Consider the following 23,085-nt stretch of genomic DNA (forward strand, 5'->3'; position numbering starts at 1 on the left):
TGATCTTGATCCTAAAACCAAGTTTCTTCTACTTAAGTCACTTCTTTTTAAAAATGCGTTTTCATTGCTGCTCAAAAGATTCGAACTTGTGCCCTTAGAAAGAAACCGATTTGTTTAATTTTTAAAAAAAATACACTTCCATTACTAGTCAAAGGATTCGAACTTGTCCCCTTAGAAAGAAACCGATTTGTTTAAGAAAAGGATTCGAACTTGTGCCCTTAGAAAGAAACCGATTTGTTTAATTTTAAAAAAAAAAATGCACTTCCATTACTAGTCAAAGGATTCGAACTTGTCCCCTTAGAAAGAAACCGATTTGTTTAAGAAAAGTATTCGAACTTGTGCCCTTAGAAAGAAACCGATTTGTTTAATTTTTCCCTTAGGAAAAAAGGGTAAAGTCTTATCCACTCCACCAACTCATCATTTATGTTTATATAGAACATAAAATTATTTTAAAGAAACTTGTAATTATTTTTAATTATTTTATTTTAATTTTAATTTTAATTTTCAAAATTAAATATATAATATTTAAATTATTAATTTAGTTAATCGATTGATTATCGATTAACTGAATTCTAGAGAATTCGAAAACCAAAAAATTGAACCAAATCGGTGAAAATCGATTATCGATTAACCGAAATTTATTTTGGTTACGGTGATAACTGATTAACCGAACTCGTTTTATCACTCCTATGACTATAACTATTTTATATTTGTAACTTTAGTTAATAACTGGTTGTTGGGATTGATTATTCCATAACTATGGTAGAGAATATTTTAAGCTTCAATAAATCGAATTTATTATATTATAATGAATTTTAATTTTATGATAAGTATAAAAACTAATGGGATTGACAATGTATTGGGATAGAGTATTAAATGGAAGTAAATTTGAGAATCGAAACATTAACAGAGCCAAACTGAAAAATTAAATTTGTTTCGGTTATTAATTTATTTTGAAAAGATTGAATCAAGCTTTCTATATCGAAAAACAAAAAACAAAACAAATCGGAAAATCCAAAAGAACCTTCAATCAAACAACTTATTCTCTTTCTAGCCATGATGAATCAAAATAAGTGAAGATTCAGCCCTAATTAACGCACAAAGGAAGCACATGAACATCGTATTCATATATGAAGGGTCGTGCGAACTTGAACGTATATAGTCCATGAAGTAACAAAACAATTTAGTAAACTTTCGTCTCAAAAAAGAAAGAAATGAAAAAGTGAGGACGATGTAGATGAGAGTGAGAATTAATTAGAGAGACGGTCAGCAGATTTGAAAGCCTGCAGAAATTTGAGGAACAGGTTGAGGATGTCCAAGTAGAGCGTAACGGACGCCCAAATGTAGTCATCGTAGGAGTTGCGTTTGATCAAATTATCTGTATCGTATATGATGTATGCACACACCAGGAATATCATTGTACAGCATCCACCACATCTTCCCCAACGGCAAAAATATCTGCACTCACACAATATGATCAGCACCAACACAAATACGACACCAAATTATTCATGTCCGAACCTGGAATATGTTAAGCAAGATGAGAGTGATGATAATGGTGAGGCTCAAGGGAATGAGGAACTTGAAGTCCTCGCCGCCCAGAATGTGTACACTGTCAGACTCACTACCACGGCCAGTGTCGCGCTTGCCGCCTCTAATACCAGGAGCGCTGGAAAACGGATGATAGATTAATACAAGGATTAAATCATCAAATAAAGCAACACACTTACGGTTGACGAATGAAACAGCAAGCCCCACAAGTAGGCCCAAACACAGTGTGAATGGATGAAGTTGATGGGATGCTTGTGCTGGAAAGCAGAGAGCAAGCATAGAACTGCAACATATAGATACAGTTGTACATCAGAAGAGAGAGTGTGCGTTATTTTAATTAAAAACATAAATCATTCCTTACCCATGAGAAAAAATATTATGTAGTGCCGAAGAAAACAGCAATGGATTGATGGTCAGCGACGTAGGCTGCAACGGCGATGGTGGCGAGGAGTTGAAGGATGAGGATCGAGTACACTTTCTGAATAAATGCCCATCTCAGCTGTGGGATGGATACAAGAGAGCCGCCTCAACATCATCAACCTTGTCGTTCCACATTTTGATTTATGATTTCAATTTATATCTTAGTATGTGTAAATCGTATCAATCAAGAAACGCACTACTTATATAGCCAAAACTGATTAAATGGATCAAGAAAGGCTGCTGCCACACAGCTAATGTGAACCTTCTAAGCAGTGGCTATGGATATTATTAATTTTGGAATAACACGTTGAAAGCCTTCAAACTCCAACTTGTACATGTTGTGTAACAAATATCAATCTTGTTTCTTTGTTTTATGGTGGAATTTTTTTATATCAACATGGTTGGCAGTTGCTTAATATATATATTCTCTTGTTTACATGTGATGTTTTTGACTCTCTCTCCAAACTGTAACAACCCAAATATTGATATTAAACTACATGATCATCTGCAATCATTTACACAAGTCAAGATGGAACTTGCTTCAATCAGTAGCATGCTTGATCTACATTCACAAAGGTAATTTTACACTTATCTCAACAATATTCTAACTATCCGCAGCTCTGAATACCGTCAACAGAGATAAGAAGAGATTGATGACATCCAAATAGAGAGCAACAGCAGCCCAAATGAACTCGTCGTAGCTGTAGCGCTTGATCAGGTTATCCGTGTCGTATACAATGTAACCGCAGAAGATTATTGATGCCAGGCATCCATAGATCATCACACTGATCCTACCAAGAGGGAACAGAATCTGCACCATTCAAATGTTTTAGATTGTGATTCATTTTACCTATTGCCAGAACTCAGATATTAATATGTGAATCACCTGAATGAGGGCAAACAGCATAAGCACAAGAACGGCACCAAACAGGAAAGGTCCGAGGAAATTGAAATCATGACCCCTCTTTGCAGCCCAGAATGTGTATAGAGTGAGGCTCACTACCACCGCAGCAGTTAAGATGACAGATTCAAGAATCACTTTCCCTGCAAATAAAGACGGCACCATACACTTGAGCAGCCTAGACTTATGAACTCATGCCAGAATATTGCTTAAGCTGTTTTCAAATTTCAAGTATGTAAAACAAGTCTCCAATTAGGGCTCTTAGATGTTTTATGATGTTATGTAGCCTGTATATGCTGGGAATTTAAGCTTAGCGTGATCTTATCAGTAAACCAACATTATGGCAGAGAGATTAGCATGATCATATATCCATCTTCTTTGACATAATGAAAACGAAAACTTCTCCAATCCTACAACCAACTGAGATAGCTCCCACTCAGGCCAACAATCCATTAAATTAAACCTATCAGAAGGTAAACATATTGGACTCTGCACAGTCTCTTTAGGCTGCTTCATGACACATACCACAATGCATCACTATTCACTTGAAAATGATTCTAAATCTATGCAATGTGAGATATGGTCATCTTATTTTCAGGTATGACAAACAAAACAACTGCAGAAAGGGGGATAATGCATGAAATTCCAGCATCATATTTCTCTTTTGATTATTAAATTCTTGATGCAGTGGATTAACACTCAGAAAGATATGCCTAAATCAGAATGAGAATCAAATGTAAGCAACATTGACATTTAATCTTCTTGATTGATTTATTTGGCAAACCCTAACTGAAAAGAAATACAAGGAGAGAAAGGCTCACCATTGGTGTAAGAACAAGACAAGCCCACTACAAAGGCAAGCGACAGTGTGAAAATGGCGAGAAGGAAGTAATTCACAGGGTGCCTCTGATAATAGTAATACAACGGCCACAGCACTGCAATGCAACCCCGCCCCCATCAAAGAAATTAATTAATGACCACAACGGAGATAGAGAGAGAGCAATTATATTATATATATCAAATATATTTACCGATGAAAGGGATGATGATGAGGAGAATGTAAAGCGCCAAACCGGCGCCAGTGGTTGCAAAGAAAAGCGAAATGGGATGAACGGTGACGACGATAGCAGCGACGGCGATGGTGAGAAGCAACTGAATACTGATTATGACGTATATCTTCCGAATAAACGCCCACCGCAGCGCGGGGCTCTCCTGCATCATCGGGTACAGCTCGCCGCCTTCCACGTCATCTTTCCGGTAAGGCTGCGACCACATTGTTCAAGAAAACTTGGGTTGCGGGTTTCGGGAGTTTGGGATTGCTTAGTGGAAAGGGTAGTGTGTATATATTGATGAGAATAGGAAAGGAAAGTTCTTGATGCGTCGCGTAGAATAAAGCGTGACGGTTTCACCCAACAAAATTCCAGACCCCTCTCGATTCAAATACTAAGAGAGCCATTTATGCAAAATCGTGTTTGGCTAAGAGAGCCATTTATTCAAAATCGTTTATCTATCAAGTAACGCTTCAATCTGTAATAGGAAAATTAGTTTCCCACCGAGCTCCTTCTGAACTAGCACAGTAGGAAAAGGGATAAAAAATTTCGACATTTGTGAGTGGAAGCTACTTGAATTTTTTTTATTACTATACATTATTGGCATCATCTATCTATCTATATATATATATAAAAGCAAAATAAACTAGGGGAAATTTATATTTAGCCTATAAAATAAATAATATATTCAATAGAGCCACAAGTATAAAGCTATAGTAAAAGTAGTCATTTTGTAGTAAAAAGACAAACATATCCTCAATGGGGACCACAAATAATATAACTATAATATATTAAATAAACAATAAAGATTTTTGGTGGTTTGAAGGGATATTACTATTAAGAGGAGATGGGTTTTTTTATGATTTTGGTGTTTTACATAATTATCCTCCATTAATTACTTCCCTTAGATTAGGCTTAATTTTCGTTTATCTTCTTTATCAATAGTTGACTTTTTTTGTTTCCTTTATTTCCGTTTTTTGGCTGCTTTAATTTTCTATTTTTTGTTTTCGAAAATTATTCTTATAAATCTTATAATAATTCGAATTTTATATTATTTTTTATTTCTGATTTTTTTTATTTATTTGTTTCAAAATATTATCATTTATTTTTTGGAATTAAATTGTTTTTTTGAAATTAATATTTTTTTTTGAAGATTAATTTTCTTTTTCGACAATTATGTTTTAATATTTAAGTTTTTTCTGTTTCCTTATTTATCGTTTTTTTGTTGCCTTATTTTTCGGTTATTTATTTCCTAAAATTATATAAATCATATATTTCGATGTCTATATGATTTTTTATTCCTGATATTTTTTATTTATTTGTTTCAAAATATTATTATTGATTTGTTACCAATAATTTTGTGTTTCTTGTTAAAATAATTCTAGATTTATTTCCTGCTATTATTTTTTTCGAAATTAATATTTTTTTTTTAAGATTAAATTATTTCTTTTTCAAAATTTATGTTTTATTTATTTGTTTCCACATATTTAGGGATTCTTTTAAAAATAATCATAGCTTTGTTTTCATATATTATTTTTTTATTGTTTCGAAAATAATATTTTTTTCTAAAATTTTGTTTATTTATATTCGAAAATTATGTTTTTTTTAATAATTTTTTTATTTTTTGTTCGACAATTATGTTGTTTTCACTAATTTAGAGATTCTCCAAAAATCATCCTAGTTTTGTCTCCTCTAATTTAGAGATTATCTTTAAATAATCCTAGATTTGTTTCCACTAATTTAGAGATTCTTCTAAAATAATCCTAGATTTGTTTCCACGAATTTAGAGATTTTAATTCTCCTAAAAATAATCCTAAATTTGTTTCCACTAATTTAGAGATTCTAATTCTCCTAAAAATTTATAATGATCGATTAATTCAAAAATCGATCTAAAATCAATCATCCCATTTGTCATACACAAGTTTTTAGTTGGTCCTTTTGAACAGTTACTAAATCTGATTTATAGATTTCGTGTACTATTCGTATACTGAAGAAATAGGTTTTGTGTATGACTTCGTGTACTTGATATTAATAAATAATAACAGCTTTCGTGTACTGTTTCGTGTTTATGTTTATAGGTTTCGTATTGTTTCGTGTATCTATTTACGGGTATTGTGTACTATTTTGTGCACTTGGGATAACCAGGTTTCGTGTACTATGTCGTGTATTGAAGAACATGTTCAAGTGTGCACGAGATATTGTACACGACTATAATCTTTTGAACACAATACTAGACACGAAATCAAATAACATACTTTTAAATGATTTGGCATCGATATGGATGTTAACATTTTCATTTTCATTGAGAATTATGCTTCAAATCTCAAAATAAACTTACTTAACATGATTTTATTGAATTCTCTATTAATTTAGTGAAACTTAAAACTTACAATAAAATCGTGTTAAGTAAGTTTATTTTGAGATTTGAAGCATAATTCTCAATGAAAATGAAAATCTTAACATCCATATCGATGCCAAATCATTTAAAAGTATGTTATTTGATTTCGTGTCTAGTGACGTGTTCAAAAGATCATAGTCGTGTACAATATCTCGTGCACACTTGAACATGTTCTTCAATACACGACATAGTACACGAAACCTGGTTATCCCAAGTGCACAAAATAGTACACAATACATGTAAACAGATACACGAAACCTATAAACATAAACACGAAACAGTACACGAAAGATGTTATTATTTATTAATATCAAGTACACGAAGTCATGCACAAAACTTATTTCTTCAGTACACGAATAGTACACGAAATCTATAAATTAGAACACAAAGACGTACACGAAACCTGACATCATCCATAGTTATCAAGTGCACGAAATTGTACACAAAACCTGGTTCTTCAGTGCACAAATAGTACACGATTACATAATTTAAGCACAATTTCATCCTACAACCAACAAAAGCTCCAACAATCCATTCATCCACAATTTAATCGTATTTCTCCTGCTTAACACATGTCTTATTCTATCAATCCATGAGACATTAAACTCCAAATAGGATAGACTTGTCTTGTGACAATCGTATCCCATCTCTTATCCATATCTTAAACAATTTCTTTATACAAATCATTCTTCTCTCATCAAAACACTCCTCGTTTATTGAAAACTTAGAAATCAATAATTCTTAAATGACTTAATAATTATAATTTGAAAATGGTCTCACCACCATTTTACGAATTTCAATAATAATTATATATATAAATAGCATATAAATATATAATAATCATTTCTTTACTCCCATGCAAAGTTTACCATTCAAATAACTTTGCAAAATAAAATATAATAAAAGATATATTTCATTTCCATGCTTACCTAGCCTCGTAAGCAAACGACGAATTCCGATCGTCTCCAACTCGTATGATTCCACGAGTTTCGCTTAATCGCCGAATATCTATAATTATAAATCATAGAAGGCTACCCGGCGTTTAACTTGGCGAACGACGAGAGTTCGCAAGAGCCTTTATTCACTTTAAAGTGAATAAACGAAGGAAAAGAGGGTTGTTTCCTTGAATTCTCGACTGTGAGGGCCGAAGAGAAAGAGTGAACGGTGTCCAGCGGCAAAAGGCCTGCTCTCTAGCCGTCGCAGGAGACGAGGCGATCGTGAGAGAGAGCAAGAACGAGATGAAACGTTCTTGAGATCGTTCACTAACGTCGTTTCGCCGGAGGATATTGCGGCTATTGGTTTGGGAGATGTAGAGAGTGTTTGAGCATTTCGATTGTTGGTGGTGGTAGCCTGTAGATAGGTGAAGGGTTACGCGTTCTCGGTTTGCAGCCTCGTGGCCGGTCGGCGACGAAATAAACCGGCAAAGAGGGCCCACTCGTGCTTCTATTCTAATTTCAGCGAGAGAACAGAGGGCTTTTCTCAGCGTTTCCCTTTCTGTTCCACGGATTTCTCGGCTGATTGTGCGAGGATGGCGGCGACGACGGTGGCCGGCGGAGCTCTATTGGCGAGTTTGGAGTGGCGACGTGATTAAGCAGAACAGCTGCTATCCTGCTTTAACGGTTGCTGTTAAGATATGATCGGAGAGGGAGCTTGGAGCTGGAAAAGGAGGGAGGGGTGGTGGTGTTCCACGGTGATGGCGCGAATAGGCGAGGCGGCGGCGCGACGGGGGCGGCGCGGCCAAGCTGCGCGCGGCTACTGCTCTCGTGTTCTGCTGACAGCAGCTGCTACGACTCCCAGCTCCTGCTGCTGCTGTCTTGAAGGAGCTGCTGTTGTGCCGGCAAGAGGCGGCTGATGGTGATCGGCGAGTTCGACAGCAGCGGTGGAAGTTGGCGGCGGCGGCTGGAGCTTGGCGATTGAGAGAGTTTGAGCGAGAGAGAGAGAGTAAGCGAGAGAGAGCTGAGCGAGAGTGAGAGATAGAGAAACAAAATAAATTTGAAAGCAAGAAAAAATCGAGAGAGAGAGAGAGAGAGGAGAGGAGAGAGAGAGGGATTTGTGGGCCCACTGAGGATATACTTGTCTTTTAACTACAAAATGGCTACTTTTACTATAGTTTTATAGTTGTGACTTTTTTTAAAATTGTTTTTATATTTTAGGCTACTAATATATATTAACACAATAAACTATATCCTACGTGGCGTCGTATAATCACTCTATTCCAATTTTCCTCAATTCTCATTCATTCTTATTTTTTCTAAATTTTTAATCAACAAATTTCGATATCTAATAAATAACATATATACTAAAACTCCAACTCAACCATTCTTCTTTTTAAAAAATTTGAAACTATCAAAAACAAAGATATATATAATATTCGCCATAAATATGCATAAAATAAAATTCTAAAATATATTAATATACATAAAATAAAATTCTAAAACATAGTGGGTCAAGTGATTATATTTATACGTGAAAAATAAGAGTCATATATAGATAGACTCAAATGTATCATCCGTGTGTAGAATACTATTTCATCTTCATCTCTTTCTCTTGATTTTAATTATTAACATGTATTTAATCAACATCACAATTATTAACAAATTATAGACAAACTCAAATATAGATAAATCCTATCAAAGGTGGACTTCTTTGTCAAATTGACAATCTTATATTTCATCTATAAAAAGATGTATATATTAATTTTATTTCTTTAACATCTTTAATCAACAAATTTTGATATCTAATAAATAATATATATGCTAGAACTCCAACTCAACCATTCTTCTTTTCGAAGAAATCAAATTATACAAAACACTCAATAATTAAGAGCTACATGTATCCTGTGCGGCCTATGAATCTTCACAGTTATGCTGCTTTGTTCAAAGAGATTTGAAACGTGTAAATAATTTTCTTGCCAATCTTTCCGTTTTCTACAATTATTTGATTAAGTATATTAAAACTTTCCACATACAATGCTTTACACCACTAGTTAACAGTTAACACAATTAAATCTCAATCTCAAGATTGCCTCATGTCATATATAAGTTCTAAAGAAAAAATATAAGTTCTAAAGAAAAAAAATATAATTACACCATTTGTTAAAAATATAAGTTCTAAAGAAAAAATTAATTTTAAATGCTAAAGGTTTGACAATTTTAAGTATTGAAAATTAAGTTATAGAAAATTTTGTGTATTGAGCTGATTTTGTTAGGTCTCAAGATTTTTTGGTTCGTTCCTAGCTATTTCTTTCACTCTAATGATTGCATTCCAAGTTCAGTAAGAATGGATAGTATTTTGTCTTAGATTATGTATCTTTTGTAACACATGTGAATAATAGCATAATATTTGATAATTGATTTACTTACTCTAAATACAGGAAATGTCGACGAATAATGAAGCTATTCATTTGAATGTTATCAATCCAAAAATACGAAATAAATATGTGTGGTGGTCAGAATTTTGCACTTATGGGTTCAAAAAGATAAATTGGGCAAGGAAGCACTTGAAATGATCGTAATTGATGAATGGGTAAGTCTTATCACAGTTTTATTGAATTACCAATGGATAAACATTGCTTAGGTAAATGCTTATAATGTTCTTGATTTTTATTGAGATGGATAACCAATTATTATAGCAACTAATATTTGATTATTTAGATATTTTATTCATTTGAACAGGTTCGGATAATTAGTTGGTATTCCTATACGAGTTTAAGATGCAAATGGGTAATAAAATCACTTATAATCGAGTTATAGATTGATGCGGATGTATAAATTCTAAATAGTTTTTGTAAATTGTGTAATTTTTAAATTTAAACTTGAAATTAATTTTTTAATCGTTTATTATTTGTACTAGGTATTATTTTGTAATGTTGTAACAACTTACTATATTTGATTTTTTGGATATTTATAAGCTTAAATGAGTTCGAGAAATTAGCGGATAATACTATATTTGTATGGACAGGAACTGATAGTATAAACACTTATGAATTGGGTTTGCGACATGACTGTTATATAAATTCTGAAAAGATTTCGTATAATATATAATTTCTACATTTATTATAAATTAATTTTTTATCTTTTATAATTTATATATTTATTTGAAATGTATACTTTGTAATGTCCAGAAACGAGCATATTGATTGTAAGCTTTTATTGAGTTAGATAATTAATAATTATAACAATTTATATTGTTTATTGAGATATTTTATAAAATTTAAATATTTTCGGATCATTAACAAATATTATTGTATAGGTTTGAAAAGAGAGTTACTCTCTTTTCATATGTTTGTCAGTTTGGACGGGAACGAATAATAAAAATTACTACTTTTTAATCGGGTTTGACACGGGTAAAAATATAGAAATTTTAAATGAGTGTATAGATTGTATAGTTTTTATTATTCGTACTATCTATTTTTTTTTTAATAAACTAACCGTATTAAATAAAGAAATTTAAAGGCCGCACCACATGGAACTCGAATCTAAGACCTTTGGCCTTAAGAAATAACCCCTTACCGCTCGGCCAACACACGCACACCGTACTATCTATTATTAACACACACACATAGATGTTCATAAATCCACATTTATTTTTTTGGGAGACTTCACTAATTGTAGAATCTAAATAAATGATATACATGGTTATGTGAAAAATTTTCAATTAATTAATATTTACTATTTACTATTATTAATGTTTATTTTGAAATATTATGAGTTTTTATTGAGATGGATAACTAATTATTTAGATATTTAACAAATTTAAATATAGTCGAATAATTAGTGAATATTACTATTATGAATTTGAAATAAGAACGAATAGTAAAATTATTTTTAATTGGGCTTAAGACGAGTACGAGCATATAAACGAATTTCATAATTTATGAATTGTATAATTATCAAATTTACGCAAAAAGTTAAAAGTTAATATTGTTAACAAAATTTATATATAATAATTAATTCCCGTCGAATATCGACGGGCGACAAACTATTAATCTATTATCTTCTATTGTACTATATCCTGGCTCCATTTCATTAATAATTAATAACTCAAAATTTTTAAGCATGTATATTATTTAAAGTTATAAAGTAAAAAAAAAAAAAAAAAACTTCACTTATGTTAAGGTATAAAATTAATTTTGAAGTACTCGGACACCATAAAATGAATTTTGAGTTATTCTTAGTGAAATAGATGAAGTATTACTTTTAAAGTAAAAACTTAATCAAGATTCCAAAATTAAGTAGAGACGATTTTTGAGATAGCCATAAAAAATAGTGAATATCAATAATTGTCCACAAACATTATTTTGCTAAATTTTAGCCAATTTTTGAATTTTCATATAAGAATGACCCTAAACCTATTATTTATGGCAATTTTTGTAGAACCGTTGTAACTTTTTCTGCATAACTCCGATTGAGGTGATTCATGTGGCTATAGAAAGCTCTTTCGAAGACGCAAATATCGTATTTCAGGGTCTAGAGTCAAAAGAGATCATTAAAGGCCTCAAATAGGAATTATTGGTACAAATGAGATTCTTTCATATCATTCATCCCTCAAATGCCTGAAAACGAAGAAATTTAGGCCCAGAAAAGGTATTATAATAGAAAATCTGAGCTACGGACCAAAAGTTACGTCCGTTTTACATCCTGCCAACGATGACCCTTTTCACGATCCTTAGTCGCCAAATATTCAATGGCAAGCTGCTCCACATCATCAACACTTGGAATGACTGGTACGAAGAGATTCTTTCGTACTATTCGTCCCAAGAGTTAGCATGCAACACTTGGAATGACTAGTACGAATGAGGTTCTTTCGTACCATTATAACGCACAACACTTGGGACGACTGGTACAAATGAGGAATGAGATATTTTTGTTCCATTCGTCCCAAGAACAGACGGGGTCTCTTTGGACGGATGGCACGAATTAGTCCATCTGTATCATTCGTTCCAAGAATTGGTGTACAACACTTGGTACGAGTCAAGCATGCAACGTCTGGCACGCTTGGTACAAATAGTATTCTTTTGTACAGTTGGACGGAATAGACTAGATCTCGAAAATAGTTTTTTTTTATAAAAGAAACACAATAATATGTTGGTTAAACACCAAATATGATCGCAAAAGTATATTTGGAACCCTAAATCGAAAAAGGAGGTGAAGCAGCAAAATCGTTGAAAAAGTATATGAAGAAGATGATCGAAAAAGTTTGTAGAGAAGATGATCAGAAAAGTAAATAAGGAGAATAAAACATGTAGCAAAATAAAGATTTGACAATATGAACGCCGCCAGAGAAAATTACCTACACCAGAAAGAACTGGTTTTGAAAAAGGAAAAATAGAGAGTGATAAAGAAATGGCGTGAACTAGATGAGAGAGAAAAATATGGTTGTAAAAATTGACTAGGTGAAAGTTACTCCCTCCGTCCACTAATTCAAGGCCTACATGAAAAAACACGGATTTTAAGAAAAATTGTACTTTTATTAGTTGAGTGGAGAAAAAGACCCACAAAATATATTGTTTATTGATTGAGTGGAGAAAGGACCCACAAAATGTATTATACTCCCTCCGTCCGCCAAGATTATGTAAAATTGCTTGGGCACGAGATTTAATAAAATTGGTGATGATTTTGATGTAGTGGAGAAAGGGTCCCACCACTTTATGAGATGTGTGGTTGAGATTGAATTTTGAGTGAGTTTTTTGTAAATAAAGAGTGTTAGTATGGATAAAATATTAAAGAGGATGGTGGGACCATTGCCATAAAAGGAAAGTGACATAATCTTGGCGGACGCCAAATATAGTAATTTTTACATAATCTTGGCGGACGGAGGGAGTATTTATTAGTAGTTGAGTGGAGAAAAAGTGTATTGATTATTGGGACCCACCAATTAAAATATGAATAAAAACTTACTAAAAATAGATATGCCTTGAGTTGGTGGACGGACCAAAAAGGAAAGTAGGCCTTGAATTAATGGACAGAGGGAGTATGATGTAAAAGTAAGGGTAATTTGGCCCATTTAGCTGAAAGTTGACTAATATTTATTGAATCTATGTTGGTGGACAACTATTAATTTTCAATAATATGAATGTACATTTCGGACCATATAACACAATCAAGTAACCAACAATGAAAATCAAAAGATTAGTTTGACAAAAAAGACTCAATGCATATCAAGTTAAATAATGTACAATTAAATTACGAAGCACATGAAGCACTTCCGAAATAAACCTTTATTAGATGGTTATCATATATTTAATTTAATCCTAAAAATTCATATTCTTTACCTTATCAGAATTCATTATTGTTTTTCTTTTTATTATAATATTGAATAAACTGAAGAAACTGAAACAAATAAAATTATAGCCAACTTGAGCACGATTGCATGGATGTCCATGTCTTGTTCGGCCCGGACTATTATGCTTATGGTGTTGGGGTTATTGTTCGCAATCATGAAGGGGCGACAATGGTGGTTGTTTCTACGCTAACAGGACCTTCGACAAACGATATAGCAACGAAAGTTATGGCGGTGGTTCAGGGGGCAATGGTGAGTAAAAGTATTAGATACTTTTTATTGAGATACATAGATTCTTTATTGGCTGCGAGGATTACGGCTAACCCGAAGGAGGTTTATCCACTTCTTCCGAATGATGTGAGAGATATTCTTCAAAGTGCTCGAGAGTGTATGCTTGTTGAAGTCTGCCACATGATTAAGACGACTAATAGAGCCGCTCATTTTCTTGCTCAGTTTGATAGGAATCTTGTGCAACCTTTGTTTTGGAGGACATATATTTCTAGTTGACTTAGGGATATTGTAACAGATGATAACTCTTGAATAAATGTTTGACTTCCGCCTAAAAAAAAGTATATATGATTAAATGGACACCAAGAATTAAATTAATCAAATTAAGCTTGTAAAAAACATTTAAATCAGTCATGTTAAATTGAAGTTTTATAAGAGTCAATACATAAAACTATCCATTCTCATATTAAAAAATATATATATATATATATTCAGTCAGATAAAAAACTTTAACATATAATCAATTTTTGTGTATGACAAACATGGTTTTCGTACCTCAATTCCACATGTTTTGTTGTCATTTTCCTTCATGTTTTGCTTGTGAATGCTTGTTTGTGCCCGAATATTTAGTTTTATGAAGATTTGATATCTTGGTGTAGTTTTGGAGTAATTTCAGGAACCATCAATGATTAATTGGAGGATTTTGAAGATATGATATTGAAGTACGTCTCGAGAGGAATCCGTGAGCGCAAACGGCGACCAAATCCGAGTCCGGACGAGGGAGAACGGAGCAAAACGAGCGGACTGTGCAAAACGCCCAGTACCCCGCGGTCACCACCCGCGGCCGCGGGGTAAGACCGCGGGTCAGCTGTTCCCGACTCAGGAGACACCCGCGGTCACCACCCGCGGCCGCGGGGTGGGACCGCGGGTCCCCTGAGCATCCCCCACGTTTGAAGGCCGCGGACGCGGGCCGTGACCGCGGGAAAAGAGCGGAGCATCCCCAAGTGGGCCCCAGTCGCGTTTTTCAGCCCTTAACCCCCATTTTTCCCCTTTTCCTCACATTATTCATCATCCCCAACCTCATACTCACCCATTTCCATCTTCCCCAATTCCTCCACACCAAACCCTAGCCTCCATTACCACATCTTTTTATCAAGATTGAAGGCATTAAAGAGGAGAGAAGATTGAAGAAAGCTCATTAATAGGATTTGTCACTTCTTACTCTCTCTTTCATTTATGTATTTCTTTGATTTAGGATTGTTGTTTGTGCACATGTTAGGCTAAAATCCCCCATTGGTTTGGGGATTAGGCTAGTAGATTATGTAATGGATTGATTATTATGCTCAATATTTGTCTTTGATTATGCCTTCTTCATTATCTTTTCAAGCCCTAGCTTTAATTCTTGTATGGATTGTTGGCCACTTTCTATGCATTTCTAATTTGTGATTTGAATTGGGAGAGGATAATCATAATAGATTAGGAGCTTGAAACATATTGACTCAATAAACCGGGAGGTTGAGAGTTGGGTGAGAGTTTACCGATCATTTGTGCTCTTGGGAGTTATAGGTTAGAAGTTGACCGGGGACGGCAACTATGACCCGTAATCTACAGTTTTAGTCGTCCGGGAGGGGGCTAGAACTAGTGGGGAGATCACTCTAGATAAATAGGAATATCAAGACTAATATTGAGCTAATTTGAAGTCCATTGCTAATCCATCGATGCTTAATCCCTAAACCACCTTCATCACTTAATTAATCCACTTTGTTTGATTGTTCTTATTTTGTCTTTGAATTTGTTAGTTAATTAAACCACTCACCTCTTTGTTTAGTCTAAATAGCTCTAGCATAATGACTTAAGGTAATCACTAGAATTTGACTTCTAATCCTTGTGGAATACGACCTTGCTTCCCTATATTGCAACTACACCGTATACTTGCGGCGTAGTAAAAATAATAGCGAACAAGTTTTTGGCGCCGTTGCCGGGGATTAGTTTAGTTTCATTACTTGTGATATTTTGCTTCATTGTGCTTAACTACTTTAGACATTTTACTTGCTTTAATTTTTGTTTTCTATTTTAAGATTGTGATTTGATTCTTTGTTCTTGTTGGTTGATAGGTAGTGTATGAACACAAGGTCTAAGGGTGCACCTCTTATACCCATTGACCTTGAAGTTGAAGCTTTTTGCCGACACAACAAAGCAAGAGCGAGAAGAGAGAAAGAATTGGAGGGAAGCATGGCGGAAAATCAAGAATTGATCCTCCAACTCCAAAGACAATTGGAGGCCATGCAAGGGCGAATCAATGAGCAAGAGGCTCAAAGGAATGCACCACCACCACCACCTATTAGCAATATGTTCCAACCCGTGGTCCAACAAGGGGGAGTGCATGCCCCAAGAATCAATGCCAATAATTTTGAGCTCAAGCCGGCCCTCATAAATATGGTACAACAAAACCAATTCGCCGGTCTTTCTCAAGATGACCCGAATGGACATCTTGGAAACTTCTTGGAGATATGCGGCACCATCAAGATAAATGGAGTCCCGGAGGATGCCGTTCAACTTCGACTCTTCCCCTTCTCACTAAGGGGCATGGCCAAGACATGGTATCAATCTTTAGAGGGTGGTTCTATCACTACATGGGAGAAGATGGCTCAAAAGTTCCTCAATAAATTCTACCCTCCGGGCAAAACCATGAAGATGAAGAAGGACATAGTCCAATTTCACCAATTTGATGGAGAATCCTTCTATGAAGCTTGGGAGAGATTCAAAGAGATGCTAAGGAAGTGCCCTAACCATGGCTTAGATCAAAACACAATCATTTGTGTATTCTACACCGGGTGTAGTGGTGAGATGCAAAGAGACATGAATGCATCGGCCAATGGAGCATTGTTGGAGAAAAGCCACAAGGAGGCCGCCCACATCATAGAGAACTTGGCCGCCAATAGCTACCAATTTCCGGGGGAGAGGACTATTTTGAAGAAGGTGGCGGCTACAACAAGCTCGGATCCGATAGCTCTTTTGACGGCTCAATTGACCGCTATGAATAGCAAAATTGATGCTATGTCCACATCAAAGCTGGAGCCTATAGTGGAGGAACGAACCAGCATTGAGGATGTGCACTACATTAACAATAATCGAGGCTTTGGAAACTTTCATCCTCAACACCAAGGAGGGTATCAAGGGCAAGGGCAATACAATCAAGGATTTCAAACAAATCGCCACCCAAATCTTGCCTATGGTAATCCCAACAACTTCTTGCAACCACCACCCGGATTTGCAGTGAGCGATGGTATGATCAAGGAAGAGAAGAAACTCAACCTTGAAGAGATCTTAATGAAGTTCATGACCGCCACACAAGCTCACATGACAAAAACCGATGAGAGGTTGGAGGCTCAAGCAACCCAATTGAAAATGCTTGAGATGAAAGTGGGGCAAATTGCCGAATCCTTAAGCAATCAACGCCAACAAGGGCAATTTCCAAGCAACACTATTGTAAACCCTAAGGAGCATTGCAAAGCTATTAACATACTAGGTGAGACAACCTTTGAAGAGTCCAAGATGTGCTTGGAGAGGAGACATGGTTGAAATAGAGAAGAGCAATGATGGAGGCATTTCTTCAAAAATGCAAAATGATAAAGAAAAGAAGAAGGAAGTGTACAAAGCTCCACCTCCTTATTGCCCACCAATCCCCTTTCCTCAAAAGCTTCCCAAGAAGAATGTGGAGAGTGAGTTCTCCAAATTCCTTGAAATCTTTCGGAAGGTGAATATCAACATCCCCCTTGTTGAAGCTTTGCAACAAATGCCCAAGTATGCAAAATTTCTCAAGGAAGTTCTATCCAAGAAGAAGAAATTGGAAGAATTTGAGACGGTCAACCTCACCGAAGAATGTTGTGCCATTCTTCAAAAGAAGCTACCCATCAAGATCAAGGATCCCGGGAGCTTTACTATCCCATGTGATGTTGGAAATGGTCGTTTTGGAAAGGCCTTGTGTGATTTGGGAGCAAGCATAAATTTGATGCCTCTCTCCATCTTCAACAAGCTTGAAATAGGAACCATTAAGCCAACCACGATTGCTTTGCAAATGGCGGACCGTTCCGTTTCATATCCAAAAGGGATAGTGGAGGATGTCTTGGTGAGGGTTGACAAATTCATTTTTCCGGTGGATTTTGTGGTGTTGGATATGGTTGAGGACAAGGATGTACCTTTGATCCTTGGACGTCCATTCTTGGCGACGGGGAGGGCCCTAATTGATGTTGCAAAGGGCAAGCTCACATTGAGAGTGAATGATGAGAGTGTTACCTTCTCAATCCACAAAGCTCCCAAGCACAAAGATGGGGAAGAAAGAATGAGAGTGGAGGAATGCAAATTGATGCAAGTGATTGAACCTTGCATCAACATGAAAGAAAAATTGAAGGGAGAAAGGAAAGAGGAGGAAGCCCAAGGCTTGGAGTTGAAGCTTCTCCCCACACACTTGAAGTATGCATTCTTTGGTGAGAATGAGATACATCCAATGGGGCAAGACCGTGTACTCCAACTCAAAGAGTTAGATGAGTATCACGCATTTGAGAAGTCAAGCCTCTACAAAGAGAGGACAACAAGTGCTAATGACGAGATGATGCACAAACGGGAGTTTGCACCCGATGATGAAGTCCTTCTCCTCACCTTCCGTCAATCACTACCTCCGGAAAAGCCAAGATCAAAATGGACGGGTCCTTTCAAAATCAACAAGGTTTTCAACAATGGAGCAATTGAATTGAGAAAGAAGGATGAAAGAACCTTTGTGGTTGAGAAGGAAAGAATCAAGGCATTTTTGCCCTTGAAACCAAAAGTTGAAGTGTTCGTTGGAACCACCCCCGAGCCATAACACCATCATGGAGACGTCTAGCTCATGACGTTAAACTAAGCGCTAGTTGGGAGGCACCCCTACAAGGTACCCTTTAATTTTTGTATGGTTTATTTTTTTATATGTTAGTTTTTTTTGTGAGTCCGAGACAACTTCTCCTTCTCTTTTCTTCCAAACTCATTTTCACTTTGTGTGAAATAAGTTTGGGGGGAGGGGAGAGATGGATTAGTTGTCTCATCTATCTTAAGCTTTACTTGTTTTTGTTTGTTTTAGTATTGTTGTCTTGTTTTTGTTATTGTTGAATAAATGAAAGCTTGAGAGTTAGTTGGGTTGATATTTTTGTTTTTGTTTTGCTTGGGATAATTGTATCAAACTTTGTGATGTTGATTGAATGTCATTGGGCTTATGATATGATTTGTTTCTTGGAAAAATTGTGTGTATCACTTGTGGATTATGTATGAAAAGTTTGAACTTGTGACAAGTGAGTTAAATGTTTTGCCTCCAAGAACTTGATAATGAGCTTGTAAGATTTGAGCCATTGATTGTCATATTATCACAATCTCATTTCATTCTTGAGTGTAAATCAATTGAACATGTTCGTTAATCTCTAGAACTTGCCATAAGTCCTCTCTCAAAAAAAAAAAAAAAAAGTAGATGTGTTATGAATGTTGAGATGATTGAAGGCCATCTTTGCAAACCACTTAACCCAAATCTTGTCCAAATTCTCATATGATCATAGTTTACCCACTTTTGTGCCTTATAACTTTTCTTTGAATTAACCAATGATGGGTAGAACTTAGATTGTTAGTGATTGCTTTGATGAAAAGGTTTGGGAAATGATTGAAATTGCTTATCAAGCTTTGATTGAGTGAAAATCACTAGTCCCCTATGAGCTTAGAAAGAAAAAGAAATGAAAATGAATGTGAATAAAAGAGCATAAATGGGAGTGATTTGCCTTTTGAATCATATCATGATAAGTATCACTAAGAGTGAAAAGAAGAAATGTGGGAATTTTGGTTTTTGATTGATAAGAACAATGGTGAATATGACATATTCAATTTGGGAATTGTATGGGATATGAGTCACTTTGCCTATAAACACCTCACCTCACCAAAGAGCTCTCATTGCAACCTAAATAGAAGCCCTTTTTGATCTTTATTTGTAACACATTGAAGTATAGAGAGTTAGGATAAATGGCAAGCTTATGGTAGATTGCATATTTGTTTCAATTTGAGTGCAAACACGTCCATTCTAAACACTGGAGAGTTGAGTGCGTCATTGAAACATCCACTTTGTTAGGATTCAAGCTTGGAGGTTATAATATTGAACTCATTATCACTTGTGACTTCTTGGAATGCATTTCTACTTGTGATGCACTTTTGAAAGATTTTTTGTAAAATTTGAAGCCCTTGAAATGACACCAATTCATGCTCACATGTTTGTTTACTTTTATTTCTCTTCTCTTCGTCGTTTGGGGACAAACAACACTTTAAGTTTGGGGGGTTGACAAACATGGTTTTCGTACCTCAATTCCACATGTTTTGTTGTCATTTTCCTTCATGTTTTGCTTGTGAATGCTTGTTTGTGCCCGAATATTTAGTTTTATGAAGATTTGATATCTTGGTGTAGTTTTGGAGTAATTTCAGGAACCATCAATGATTAATTGGAGGATTTTGAAGATATGATATTGAAGTACGTCTCGAGAGGAATCCGTGAGCGCAAACGGCGACCAAATCCGAGTCCGGACGAGGGAGAACGGAGCAAAACGAGCGGACTGTGCAAAACGCCCAGTACCCCGCGGTCACCACCCGCGGCCGCGGGGTAAGACCGCGGGTCAGCTGTTCCCGACTCAGGAGACACCCGCGGTCACCACCCGCGGCCGCGGGGTGGGACCGCGGGTCCCCTGAGCATCCCCCACGTTTGAAGGCCACGGACGCGGGCCGTGACCGCGGGAAAAGAGCGGAGCATCCCCAAGTGGGCCCCAGTCGCGTTTTTCAGCCCTTAACCCCCATTTTTCCCCTTTTCCTCACATTATTCATCATCCCCAACCTCATACTCACCCATTTCCATCTTCCCCAATTCCTCCACACCAAACCCTAGCCTCCATTACCACATCTTTTTATCAAGATTGAAGGCATTAAAGATGAGAGAAGATTGAAGAAAGCTCATTAATAGGATTTGTCACTTCTTACTCTCTCTTTCATTTATGTATTTCTTTGATTTAGGATTGTTGTTTGTGCACATGTTAGGCTAAAATCCCCCATTGGTTTGGGGATTAGGCTAGTAGATTATGTAATGGATTGATTATTATGCTCAATATTTGTCTTTGATTATGCCTTCTTCATTATCTTTTCAAGCCCTAGCTTTAATTCTTGTATGGATTGTTGGCCACTTTCTATGCATTTCTAATTTGTGATTTGAATTGGGAGAGGATAATCATAATAGATTAGGAGCTTGAAACATATTGACTCAATAAACCGGGAGGTTGAGAGTTGGGTGAGAGTTTACCGATCATTTGTGCTCTTGGGAGTTATAGGTTAGAAGTTGACCGGGGACGGCAACTATGACCCGTAATCTACAGTTTTAGTCGTCCGGGAGGGGGCTAGAACTAGTGGGGAGATCACTCTAGATAAATAGGAATATCAAGACTAATATTGAGCTAATTTGAAGTCCATTGCTAATCCATCGATGCTTAATCTCTAAACCACCTTCATCACTTAATTAATCCACTTTGTTTGATTGTTCTTATTTTGTCTTTGAATTTGTTAGTTAATTAAACCACTCACCTCTTTGTTTAGTCTAAATAGCTCTAGCATAATGACTTAAGGTAATCACTAGAATTTGACTTCTAATCCTTGTGGAATACGACCTTGCTTCCCTATATTGCAACTACACCGTATACTTGCGGCGTAGTAAAAATAATAGCGAACAGTGTAAGATGACAACATTACTCTTATTTTATTATTTTGCTAAATTTTTTACTTTCTTCTATAACTCTTATTCTCTTTCTCTCTCTTTCATTCACCCATCTTTCTCTTCCATTCTCGCGACGTCCACATCTGCTGCTCCGAAAGCTAACAGAGCTACCATATGCGGCGGGTGTTGTGGGCCAGCGATGCAGATGCAAGAATAAGAATGTCTGCAAATTGTTCGATAGAATATCCTAATGAAAAACTTTGGAATTTGAGTGTTGGTATAGCAAATTATGTGATTTTTGTATATTAAGTATTGTTTTATTATCGATTATTAACCTTTATACATGTTTAACATTTAAAATAACTTTATTTTTGTAATTAAATGTGATTCGATCAAGTTTGTATTGTTATTGTTCTTAAATTTGCAAATAGCATGATGAATTCACAACTAGGTAAGTTGTGAATTCGAGTTTTAAAGCTAAAATTCACAACTAGCAATAGTTTTGATTGTGAATTTGAGTTTTAAAGTTGAATTTGCAACTTGAATATAGATTGGTTGTAAATTATGTTTTAAAGTTAGAATTCACAACTATGAATAATTGTGATTGTCAATCAAACCATATAGATTGGTTGAGAATTGCGTGTTAAGGTTATGTATAATGTGAAGCATGCTTTGGATGCTTGTATGCTAGTGTTAACCTTATCTCCTGATTTATGAAAAGAAATATTTTCTCACATAGTTTGTATTATATTTATTTGTTAATTATATTGCAATAATGTCCAAATTATATATAAAGATCATTTGGTGATTGACGATCACAAAAGGTCACATGGATAATCTATTATAGAATAAATTAAGTTCGCGGTAAAAATAGATTTGGGCAATTTATTAGTGACGACTGAAGTATCTAAGTTGTGAAATCAACTTTTCTTGACTAATTATAGATATTTGTGTGGTATAGCACTGAAACTGGATTTATAGTGAAATAAGTTCTAAATAGCAGACATGATTTAGAACGAGATCTCGGGAAATTATTATTTCTTAATTTATATTAATAATATCGTGCATGAAAGATTTTATGATGCACTGCTTTGACTTATCACGGTGAGGATTAAAGATAAATGATAGAAGATGAGTAAAATAAAATGAAAGATGTTATATTTATTCTACACCGATATCTGCATCTCTCATATCTCTCTTTGTCATCGGCTATTGATGAGTGAAACAGTGAGAGAGAGAGAGAGAGATATGCAAGTGCAAATGCAGAGAAAATAAACGCATCTCAAAATTTTCTCATCTATCTCAATATTTGGAAATAATCATGGCTCGTGCAAAAAAATTTCATCTATCTTAAAATTTCCTATAGACAGCGCCACTTGATGAGCCGATCTTTTACCATAATATATATATATATATATATATATATATATATATATCATAAGTAAAAAAAATATGAACCTTGTGAAGACTGGAAGAGATATCGAGAAATATATGGAATTCT

At 35.2% G+C, this 23,085-nt stretch overlaps 2 protein-coding genes, 1 non-coding gene and 1 pseudogene across 3 annotated transcripts in view; all 4 read right to left on the minus strand.

Annotated features, from left to right (window-relative positions):
* The window catches only part of LOC131016333 (uncharacterized), a 609,307-nt gene that overhangs the window by 347,673 nt on the left and 238,549 nt on the right, over positions 1–23,085 (minus strand). The window lies entirely within an intron of this gene.
* LOC131016341 (protein LIFEGUARD 2-like) lies at positions 1,145–2,300 on the minus strand (annotated as a pseudogene).
* On the minus strand, positions 2,438–4,314 carry LOC131016331 (protein LIFEGUARD 2-like). The gene is made up of 4 exons (XM_057945019.1): positions 3,904–4,314; positions 3,694–3,807; positions 2,858–3,015; positions 2,438–2,782 (listed from the first exon to the last, which is right to left on the minus strand). The coding sequence occupies exons 1-4, from the start codon at positions 4,145–4,147 to the stop codon at positions 2,576–2,578; spliced, it is 723 nt and encodes a 240-aa protein (XP_057801002.1). The 5' UTR covers positions 4,148–4,314; the 3' UTR covers positions 2,438–2,575.
* Positions 16,520–16,626, minus strand: LOC131019285 (small nucleolar RNA R71). Its single transcript, XR_009100204.1, has one exon. It is a non-coding gene; the product is annotated as a small nucleolar RNA R71 (small nucleolar RNA).

Source organism: Salvia miltiorrhiza, chromosome 3 (genome assembly GCF_028751815.1).
Source record: "Salvia miltiorrhiza cultivar Shanhuang (shh) chromosome 3, IMPLAD_Smil_shh, whole genome shotgun sequence".
Classification (NCBI taxonomy): Eukaryota; Viridiplantae; Streptophyta; class Magnoliopsida; order Lamiales; family Lamiaceae; genus Salvia; species Salvia miltiorrhiza.